The sequence below is a fragment of the Bos grunniens genome, chromosome 9 (genome assembly GCF_055505025.1).
Source record: "Bos grunniens cultivar Pamir isolate PY7600 chromosome 9, Bosgru_T2T1.0, whole genome shotgun sequence".
Lineage (NCBI taxonomy): Eukaryota > Metazoa > Chordata > Mammalia > Artiodactyla > Bovidae > Bos > Bos grunniens.
Genome location: NC_141173.1, coordinates 84223810 through 84235894, shown reverse-complemented (window position 1 = coordinate 84235894; position 12085 = coordinate 84223810). Strand labels below are relative to the sequence as shown.

Sequence of the window (12085 nt, the reverse complement as noted above, 5' to 3'; positions counted from 1 at the left end):
CCTGGAGAATCCTAGGGACGGGGGAGCCTGGTGAGCTGCTGTCTATGTGGTCGCACAGAGTCAGACACGACTGAAGCGACTTAGCAGCAGTAGCAGCAGCAGCAGGTACATGAAAAGGAGCTTCCCTGGTGGCTCAGATGGTAAAGAATCTGCTTGTAATGCCGGAGACCCAGGTTTGATTCCTGGATCGAGAAGATCTCCAGGAGGGCATGGCAACCCATTCCAGTATTCTTGCCTGGAGAATTCCATGGACAGAGGAGCCTGGCAGGTTACAATCCATGGGGTTGCAAAGAGTCAGACATGACTGAGCAACTAACACACACACACACACACGTGAAAAGTTGCTAAACATGACTAAGTCATCTGAGAAATATAAATTTTAACCTCATAAGATACCACCTCACACTCCAGACAGTAAAAATGATAAAGTTTATGAGAAGCAAAACCCCAAACAGTGGTACGAATATGACTCAAACAGAAATGTCATGAACAGCTGAAGACAGTGTTAAATGATGCAGAAAATATGGCTAAATGTTGATGATTTCTTATAAATTTAGGCATACACCTGTTCTATGGACAAGCAATTTCACTTCTAGCTATTTATCCAAAAGAAATAAAAATATATGTTTATAAAAAGACTTTTATAGGAATGCTCTTAGTAGTTTTATTTATAATAGACAACTGGAAACAATTCAAATGCATATCAACAAGAGAGTGAGCTTAAAAATTGTAATATTTCCATACAATAAAATACTACTCCACAATTTTTAAAAAACACATTACATGAAGCAACATGAATGAAATAAAAAACATTATTTTAAGAAAGACACCAGAGTATGTACTTTTAATTCCATTTATATAAAGTTTAAGTATAGTCACACTTGTCTACAAATAGAAATCAAAATGGTAATTACATTTGCATGAGGGATGTGGGATTAACTAGAAAGGAAGAAAAAAGAATTTCCTAAAGTGATAGAAATGTTCCATATTTTGATGAAAAGGTTATAATACACAACAGAACTTGATCAAGTGACCCACAGAATACTCAGAGTAAGAAAAATAATACTAGTTATAGTGAAAGTAGAGAAATTGGAGTCTACAAATTTGATGAAGAAGGAACAGCAGAAACAGATGAAATACAAGAAACTTTAAGGCCAGAGAACCAGTGAGAAAGAAGAAAGTAGCCAAGAGTCCTAAGAACTGGAGACAGCAAAGGACCAAATATAGTTTACTGAATTTATCAAAAAGTAGCTTAGTGGTGATATTTATAAAGCAGTTTTATGAGAAGGAATGACATCAGACTGTGGAAAAACTGGAGTGAGGAAACAGAAAATTAGTCTTATAACTTTTTCAAGTGTCTGAAAGCCTTTACATTTATTTACCAGTAACTGTGGTATAGCAAAAATATCTGCATACACACACAGATTTCTGCACACCAATGATAATTACTGTTTGAGATTTAGAATTACAGAACATTTACTAAACACAAAATTAAGGTCAAATTACAGGTATAAATTCAGAAGGAAAAAAACAAGCAAATGATCCCCTAGTGTAAAATTTAACCATAAAAGTAGATTACCTAGAAGAAATTATATATATATATATATATATATATATACACACACATATATAGTCATATCCTACTTCTATATGTAAAAGGAAGGGAAGCAACATAGTTGATAAATTAGAAGGGTGTTCAGCAAAATCAGACCTATATTTGAACCCCATCTCCATACTTTATTAATTGTAGGACCATGAGAAAGTGGCAGCATCTTCAAATTCCAGTTTCCTCTTTAAGAAAACAGGATAATCATACTTACACTGGTGGAGTTGTTTTGAAAATTAAATGAAAATGCTGAGTATACTGACTAATAATTTTCAATATAAATGGTTGTCGTTCAATTACTCAGTTGTTTCCGACTCTTTGCGACCCCATGGACTACAGTACACCAGGCTTCCCTGTCCTTCACCATCTCCTGGAGCTTGCTCAAATTCATGTCCATTGAGTCGGTGATGCCATCCAACCATCTCGTCCTCTGTCGTCCCCTTCTCCTCCTGCCTTCAATCTTTCCCAGCATCAGGGTAAGTGGTGGGTATTTATTATTAGCATTATAATTATTATTATAAGGTGCTAGAGAAGGAAATGGCAACCCACTCCAGTGTTCTTGCCTGGAGAATCCCAGGGACGGGGAAGCCTGGTGGGCTGCCGTCTACGGGGTCGAAGAGTCGGACATGACTGAAGTGACTTAGCAGCAGCAGCAGCAGCAGAGAAGATAACATTTAAGGGTCTATTCCTTGGGTATGTATATTCACTATAGTTCAACATTTTCATGTAAAGAACTGTTTTGTAGGCTTATTAATAAAGCTATTTTCCATACTTGAATAAGATTCATTAAGCTTTTCAGATATATTGAATCTATAACAATATACCATAGCTCAGTTGGTAAGGAATTTGCCTGCAATGTGGGAGACCCTGGTTCAATTCCTGGGTCGGGAAGATCTGCTGGAGAAGGGATAGTCTACCCATTCCAGTATTCTTGGGCTTCCCTTGGCTCAGCTGGTAAAGAATCCGCCTACAAGGTGGGAGACCTGGGTTGGATCCCTGCATTGGGAAGATCCCCTGGAGAAGGGAAAGGCTACGCATTCCAGTATTCTGGCCTGGAGAATTCCATGGACTGTATAGTCCATGGGGTCACAAAGAGTCAGACATGACTGAGCGACTTTTACTTCACTTCATGGTCAAACCAGTCAATCCAATTTACCTCAGAAGTACTTAACAATCAATACATTATGCTGTATAAATAACATTGTTGGAAACAATTTTATTGATTCTAGTATCTGATCCTAGCAAACCGTATCTACTTTGGTTGGCCATCTATCAGGCCAGATTGGAACTTTGAAATAAGCTTATTATTGCCAAGTTCTTAAAGACTAAAATATAAGAATTTCTTAGAAGTTTTCTGTATGTGTTGCAATTAATACTTTTTCCTATTTAAACTTCATTTTTCCTACCCTACAAGAAATATGTCTGTAGATTTCTCAATTCCTTGAACACTTAGGAAATTATAGTCTTGATTTTTCAAGTTTTTTTGTATAGACACACAGTGTTCTAAAAAAAAGTTGTAAGAGTTACAAAAGCTAATTATATGGTAATATTAATGACAGTTATCAATGGTGATAGTGATGATAACAATCGTAGCAATAAAGAGCCCAGGTACAAGTTTCCCTGGTGGCTCAGATGGTAAAGAATCTGTCTGCAATGAGGGAGACCTGGGTTCGATCCCTGGGTTGGGAAGATCCCTGGAAAAGGGAATGGCTTACCCACTCCAGTATTCTGTCCTGGAGAATGGACAAAGGAGCCTAGCAGGCTACGGTCCATGGGGTTGCAAAGAATCAGACATGACTGAGTGATTTTCACTGTCACTCTCTGTCAGAAGTTCTAAGAAACTCTAAGTGGGTTGAAGGGCGAGAGCCTGTTTAAGGGAAAGGGCATCCAGAAAAGTATAAGACATCCTGAAAGGATATATGTTGAAGAAGCTAAGAAAAAAAAGAATACCTCAAGAAGGAGAAATGGATAAGTTGTGTGGAATATCACTGAAACATAAATTAAGGTTAGACATAGCAGTATCCCTGGGTTTTAGCAGTATGGAGGAAATGGATGGCTCCAGCAAGAGCAATTTTTGTCAAGTTTTGAGAGCTTAAGACAGACTGAAGTGGTTGAGTAGTTAATTATTAATAGGATTTCCCAAGTGGGGCTAGTGGTTAAGAACCTGCCTGTCAATGCAGAAGCTGGTTCAATCCCTAGGTCAGGAAGATCCCCTGGAGGAGGAAATGGTAACCCACTCCAATATTCTTGCCTGGAGAATCCAAAGGACAGAGGAGCCTGGCAGGCTAAACTCCACAGGGCCACACAGAGCTGGGCACAACAGAAGCGACTTAGCACGTGTGCATATTGCAACTTCAAAAAATGGAATTGGTAGTCCCAATTCAATATGAACTATCTCGAGTCCTGTGTAGGGAGACTCATGAGGTATGTATCACACTTGAAAATCGTATGTAAGTCTAATAATCTGTTCCCAACATTTTACAAAACTGGGGACTGGATTTAACAGAGGATATTTTCTACTTCAAAGAACCATAAGGTTCTTTCAATTAGTAGAATTCAATCTTCCATGAGAATTTAAAGGACATAACACTGTATTTCTCAGATGACTAAATGCAGATATCTCCAGAGTGACTCACATCTCACAATTATTATTCACTTATCATTGCATTTATCCACTGTCCTCATAACTGGTACTCTTATTTAACTACCTTTTTACCTCAGTCTTGTCTTCTTCCTGCCATGCTAATCTCATCTATCCTTGAGGGCCCAGCTCCAGTCTCATCTCCTGTTTTGAGACCTTCAGAAAACACTGATCTACATTAACTGCTGCCATTTCTGATTTCTAATGAACTGTGTTACATATATTTACACCAAAAAAATATCCTTGTTTTTCACTTATACCTGATAAAGAGGAAAGACTACATGATTCTTGAGTTTAAGAATCAGGTCAAATTATATTCTTGTAACCCATGGTACAATTCCGTGCACATAATAGATTCTCAATAAAAATGTGTTGTATTAAAAAGTAATGAAAGAGATAATTTTCTAATTTAATTTTTTTTAATTTTTAGTTCTGGTCATGCCGTGTGAAGCTTGAAAGATCTTAGTTCCCTGACCAGGAACTAAACCCATGCCTTCATCAGTGAAAGCTCAGTCTTAATAACTACCACCAAGGAATTTCCAAGAGATAATTCTGAAAACATAGGATTAAAAAATAAAAACACACTTAAATCTGAAATGCAAAGGATGTCTAGGTTTCCTTCCAGCTTGACCAGATAAAGCGCTTTCAAGTGCCTCCCAAATTAAGGAGTTTTTATAGGGATTCCTAAATCTTTTTACAGAACCACTTGGTTTCATTGTGAAGCTTGGTTCTCAACTTCTGACTCAAGTTTGGAGAGTAACATCACTTTTAGCCTTGATTCTGTAACTATGCTGACAATTCTATTTTCTTATCTCTCTGTGGAGATAATTACCTTGCAAGTGATTTGATGAGTCAAAGTTTTAATAGCAGTTTGAAGAAGGGCCTATATATATTTGGATCTTCATTGGTGCAAATAATGTACAAATAACATGTTTTGTTGGCTTCTAAGTTGCTTTCCTAACATGTGGATACACAGTGCATTTATCATCAAGTGATTGATATATGAGCATTTTACCACAACAGAAATATTGAAAACAGACAATGTGGGGTGGAGGAGGGGGAGTACATAATCTGAGATATATATAATACGAAAATAATTTCAGAGCTGATTATAAATAATAAGTCAGTCATGCATATTAGAGTTAAGTTTATCTGTTATATAATAAATTTCATGTATTTTATATGCATCTATTTTTAAAGTGCCTATGATACCTCAAATGATCAGTAACTGTTATTGTAAAATATTTTCTGGAAAAACTTAAGTTCCTAATTTAGATTCATTATTTAAACATAAAAATTTCACCTCTTAAAGCTAAAATTTTACATACCATGGAAGTATCAACAGAAATTCTTTCATATATCCCTAATAGATTATTTACAGTTTTGCTTCACAGATAAAAGGAGGTAAGTCTTTAAAGTCCTTTTAAGAAGTTAGTAGTACAGCAATTTTTTTGAGAATCTAAAAGATATTATTCTCCAAATTTAATCACAAAAACAGAATGACATGAAAGAAATCACCTCAAAGAAACAATACACCTTAAAATTAGAGCTAGGAAAGCTTTAGTCCTATTCTCAAAGTATGTCAACGCGCAAGCTGAGGACCAAAGTGGCATCTGACTGAGTTTTTAAGCGGGAGAACCAAATGTAGAATATTAACAACCTGACTCCAAGCAATGCTTAATATGTCACTTGATATTCTACTATGATTCATTCATTCCACACTGAGTACTGCTGCTGCTGCTGCTAAGTCACTTCAGTCGTGTCCGACTCTGTGCGACCCCATAGACGGCAGCCCACCAGGCTCCCCCTTCCCTGGGATTCTCCAGGCAAGAACACTGGAGTGGGTTGCCATTTCCTTCTCCAATGCATGAAAGTGAAAAGTGAAAGGGAAGTTGCTCAGTCACGTCTGACTCTTCGAGACCCCATGGACTGCAGCCCACCAGGCTCCTCTGTCCATGGGATTTTCCAGGCAAGAGTACTGGAGTGGGGTGCCATCGCTTTCTCTGACATTGAGTACTACTGTACGCCAAATAACATGCTAAGTGTGAAGGACAAATGTACAAGTTCTTACAGTGAGCAAGGTCATGGCTGTTAGGAAAGACAAATATTTAAATATATAAATTGAAGTATAGTGTTGTGAATGCCAAAATACAAAAGAAGAGTGAGTAAATAATTTTTTCTAGTCTAGGAGAATCAGGTAAGACTTCATAAAGTAACATTTGATCTGGGTCTTCAGAAGGTGAGGGCTGCTATAATAAATTACCTCAAATATGCTGACTAAAAACAACAGAAATTTATTTTCTCAAAGTCCTGGAGGCCAGAAGTCTGAAATCAAATTGTTGACAGGTTTAATTCCTTCTTGAATTTGTAAGGCAGAATCCATCCCCTGCCTCACTTTCAGTTTCCAATGGATAGTGGCTTGTAGATGCATCATTACAATCTCTGTCTCTGTCTTCACATCATCTTCTCCTCTGTATTCCTTTCCCCTTCTCTTTCTTATAAAAAAACTTGTCATTGGATTTAGCATTTACTATAATTCAAGATGATCTTATACCAAGATTCTTACCTTAATTACATCTACAATGACCTCTTTTCAAATAAGACCACCTTCAAGGGTTGCAGACAAACATGTCTTTTAGGGGGCTAGTCAACCCATTTCAAAGACTGTTGAGATAGCACAAATAAGAAAAGTGAAAAATCTGAGAAATGATGGCATATGCCGACGCACAGACATTATGAAATAATGCAACTTAAGATAAGAAGTAAGAAGTGTAAAACAATTAGGAGGAACCTGGAGAAGGGACAGTAGGTGAGACTGAAGGGGTAAACAGGTCAGTTGAGAAGCACCATGTAAACCAAAGTAAGAAAATCTCAAAAAAATTACCCAATTCTGGATGAGATTGTTTTTTTCTTTTTCTTTTCTTTTTTTTTTTTTTTACTTTACGATATTATGTTGGTTTTGCCATACATCAACATGCATCCACCACGTGTGTACACGTGTTCCCCAGATGAGATTTTTATAACAATTTGGAGGTTGAAAGAGAAAACTGGAGGCTGAGAGATTTTAAAACAGGGGTTGAAAAAAGTTTCCCTGTAAAGGACCAGATTATAAATAATTTAGGCTGAATAACAAACTCTATCTCCACAACTACTCAGCTGCAGGCTGTAAGGAGACATAGACAATAGGTGAAAGAATGATTGTGGATGTATTCTAATAGGTTGGTGCAAAAGTAATTGCAGTTTTGCATTGCTGAACTTTGCTGTTTGATATTGAAATAATTTTTAAATAAATGTGGTTATGTTATACATAATTTTAATGTGCACCTCTCACTTTATGATTTTTTGCTAATGATTTATTACTTGTTGTGTATTTTATATGTATTTTAAACTATGAAAATGATGTTAGACAAAAAGCAAATTTATTTGAGCAATTTTTTATTCAAGTTCTAAATGGGTCATAAAGCAGCAGAGACAACTTGCAACATCAACAAACATTTGGTCCAGGAACTACTAACAAACATACAGTGTAATAGTGGTTCAAGAAGTTTTGTAGAGGAGACATGAGTCTTGAAAATGAGGAGCACAATGGCTGGCCACTGAAGGTTGACAACAACCAATTGAGAGGATCATCAAAGCTGATCCTCTTACAACTGCAGGAGAAGTTGCCTAAGAACTCAACATCAACCACTTTATAGTTGTTTGGCTTTTGAAGCAAATTGGAAAGGTGAAAAATGAACTGACCACAAATCAAAAAAAAAAAAAAAAATCATCATTTTGAAGTGTTGTCTTCTGTTATCCTATGCAAGAGCAACAGACCATTTCTTGATTGCATTGTGATATATGATGAAAAGTGGATTTTATACCACAACTGGCAATGACCAGCTCAGTGGTTAGACCGAGAAGAAGCTCCAAAACACTTCCCAAAGCCAAACTTGCACCAAAAAAGGACATGATCACTGTTTGATGGTCTGCTGCCAATCTGATCCATTACAGCTTTCTGAGTCCCAGTGAAGACATTACATCTGAGACGTATGCTCAGCAAATCAATGAGATGCACTGAAAACTGCAACGCCTGTAACAGGCATTGGTCAACAGAAAGGGACCAATTCTCTATGACAATGCCCAACCACACGTTGCACAACCAATGCTTCAAAAGTGGAGCAAATTGGCCTATAAAGTTTTGTCCCATCTACCCTATTTGCCCAACCTCTCACCAGCTGATTATCACTTCTTTAAGCAACATTTTGCAGGGAAAATACTTCCACAAGCAGTAAGAGGCAGAAAATGCTTTCGAGAGTTCATCAAATCTACAGGAATAAACAAATTTATTCCTCATTGGCAAAAATGTGTTGATTGTACTGGTTCCTATTTTGATTTAGAAAGATATGTTTGAGCCTAGTTATAATGATTTAAAATTCATGGTCCAAAACCACAATTACTTTTGAACCAACCTAATAATATACGTCTGTGCACACTGAAATTTAATTTTATGTAAATTTCACAAACCATGAAATAGTGTTCTTTGATTTTTTTAATATTTAAAATATAAACCCATTTGTAGAGGCAATGTCAACAGAAATGGTGGAATAGTCAATTTCCAAGGGCCCCACCACAGAAATACCATAAGTAATGCGAAAACTGTCAAAATCAATTTTGTCAGAACTCTGAAAAAGAATCAAAGATTTATAACAATCAAGTGAATACTAAATTAAGGAGGGGAAAAGGCAACTTTAGAATTCTAGGAAAGTTTTTCAGCATTTATACTTGCTCTTGTCCTATCCCCTCCCAGCCTGGAGTGATATTGAAGATAGCAGCCTACATTCCCACCGTGGGATACTGGCCCCTAGTTTGTGAAAGAGAAAGGGGGTCCTTGTTCTCAAAGAATTGGGCTTGTCCATTTTGACATATCTGAGTGCTACCTGAGGCAGTGATTCAGGATACTTGCCTTTGAGTCACCTAATTCAAAACTCTCAGATAGAAGAGCTGTTATGCAGAGAGAATTCCTTTAAAACGTTGTAAGGCAAATGAACAACCCACTGCCATCTCAAGCTGGAGATTACGGTTGAGGGTAACAATAGACATGTAAAAAGCCTGAAAACAAAAGCAGGGGAGTTTCTTTGGAAAACTGGAGTATTGGAAAGTATTGTGTAAACAGGGATATAGAAAGCCACATGCAAGTGTCAGTTCAGTTCAGTTCAGTTCAGTCGCTCAGTCATGTCTGACTCTTTGTGACCCCATGGACTGCAGCACAGCACACCAGGCTTCCCTGTCCTTCACTATCTCCCAGAGTTTGCTCAAACTCATGTCCATTGAGTTGATGATGTCATTAACATCTCATCCTCTGTCACCTGCTTCTCCTCCTCCCTTCAGTCTTCCCCAGCATCAGGGTCTTTTCCAGTGATCCAGCTCGTTGCATCAGGTGGCCAAAGTATTTGAGCTTCAGCTTCAGTATCAGTCCTTCCAATAAATATTCATGATTGACTTCCTTTAGGATTGACTGGTTTGATCTCCTAGGTATCCAAGGGACTCTCAAGAGTCTTTCCAGCACCACAGTCCGAAAGCATCTGTGCTTTGGCACTCAGCCTTCTTTATGGTCCAACTCTCACAATCACACATGACTACTGGAAAAACCATAGCTTTGACTATACAGACCTTTGTCGGCAAAATGATGTCTCTGCTTTTTAATACGTTGTCTAGGTTTCTCATAGTTTTTCTTCCAAGGAGCATGTGTCTTTCAATTTCATGGCTACAGGCCCCATCCACAGTGATACTGGAGCCCAAGAAAATAGTTTGTATCTCCATTTTTCATTGAAAGGCATTGTAGACCATGTGAATGAGTATGCATTCTGGATTCGGGCAAATCTGTTTCTGAATCCTAGATTTTCTGCCTACTTACTAGATATCTAGATGACCTTTAGTAAGTTACTAATGCCTCATCAGCCTCTATTTATTTAATATTAAAATACAAATAATAACAGCATGGAATCATTTTGAAGATTGAGATTGTGAATGAACAGTGCCCAAGACTGCCTGTCACCAACACATTCAATATGTGATTACTGTTATTAGATAAAAGTTTAACATTATATTGCTTTTCCTATGGTTAAATTTACAGAAAGTAATAACTGGGGCAAAGTATGCTTTTAATATAAATTATCATATATAAACTATCTAAGCTTACAGTATATGCTGCCTTTAACAAAGACCTGCAGAGAGTCTATCCAAATGGTAACCGATCCTTCTGTATTCCCATCACAGATACAAAGAATTACAATGCTTTATTTACAACAATGCAAAATGTTGCTATTGAACTGATATAATCTAGGCAAAACTGAGAAAATCCAATTTTGTTTATCTAAGGTAAGACGACTTAGTCTAACTAAACATCCATTAGACTTTTAAAAAAAATATTATATTTTCTGTAAATCAAAACTACAATGAGATATCACCTCACACCAGTCAGAATGACCATCATTAAAATGTCTACAAATAATAAATGCTGGAAAGGGTGTGTAGAAATGGAAACCCTCCTACACTGTTGGTGGGAATGTAAATTAATGCAGCCACTATGGAAAACACTATGGAGGTTCCTTAAAAAAACTAAAAATAGAGTTGCCATATGATCCAGAAATTCCACTTCTAGGCATATATCTAGAGAAAATTCTAATTGGAAAAGACACATGCATCCAATGTTCATAGAAGCACTATTTACAATAGCTATATAATAGTATTTACAATACTATTTCCAAGACATGGAAGCAACCTAAATGTCCATTGATAGATGAGTGGATAAAGGAGACGTTTTATATATATATGTATATATATATATTTTTTTACACACACACTCACACAAAGCACACAATGGAATACTACTGAATCATAAAAAAGAAGGAAATAATGTCATTTGCAACAAATATAGATGGACCTAGAAACTATCATACTAAGTGAAGTTAAATCAGACAGCAAAAGACAAATATCATATGATACCACTTATATGTGGAATCTAAAATATGATACAAATGAACTTATTTGCAAAACAGAAACAGACACATAGAGAATAAACTTATGGTTACCAAAGGGGAAAGCGATGGGGGAAGGATAAATTAGGAGTTTGTGATTAGAAAACACAAACTACTGCATAAAAATAGATAAACAGCAATGTACTACTGTATAGCACACAGAGCTATCGTCGGTATCCTCTAATAACCCATAATGGAAAAGATCATGAAAAATAATATATATATAAACTGAAACACTTCGTTGCACAACAGAAAGTAAAACAACAATATAAATCAAATATAATTCAATTTTTAAAACATTATGTTTTCAAGTTTCCCACACAGTAACCTTCAAGGAACCTCTGGAGCTCCCAGTATTGCTGGTCAGGATCCACTGCTCTAATAAACCCTCAGGAGCATACTTTGCAAAATCAAATCATTTTAGTGTTAACCAACTGATAGAACAATTCTAAAACTCCAAAAATCTTAAGTGATACATCACTTTTAAAAACTACTTTTGGTGTTTTCTATTCAAAAACAGGTAAAGAGCCCTAATTTTGGAAGGTAAGAAATGTATAAGAACAATGTGATGTAACATCACCATGGATGACAATGTTTCATTAAACCCATAAGAGCTGAGATGACACCCAGCGGTGGGTCATGGTCAAGAATCAGAGACTACTTGATAGATGCAGCAAATATTGACCTTGGTTTTAAAGGAGAAAAGGAACATAAATGACTGAGTAAAAAGTAAAAAGGTAAAAGGTACAATATCGGTTCTGTCTGTTTATTCTGTTTTTTTAGGATTTCCAAATCAGAAATTTTACTAAGTCCTGGTAG

General features: G+C 36.6%; 1 protein-coding gene across 1 annotated transcript in view; it reads right to left on the bottom strand.

The window, feature by feature from the left end:
* GRM1 (glutamate metabotropic receptor 1) overlaps positions 1-12085 on the bottom strand; it is a 468587-nt gene that overhangs the window by 433465 nt on the left and 23037 nt on the right. The window contains exons 2-3 of the mRNA XM_086316176.1: positions 8799-8911; positions 8462-8554 (exon numbers count right to left, since the gene is read on the bottom strand). Of these exons, the coding sequence (XP_086172302.1) occupies positions 8462-8554; positions 8799-8911 (206 nt within the window). The remainder of the gene's footprint in view (positions 1-8461; positions 8555-8798; positions 8912-12085) is intronic.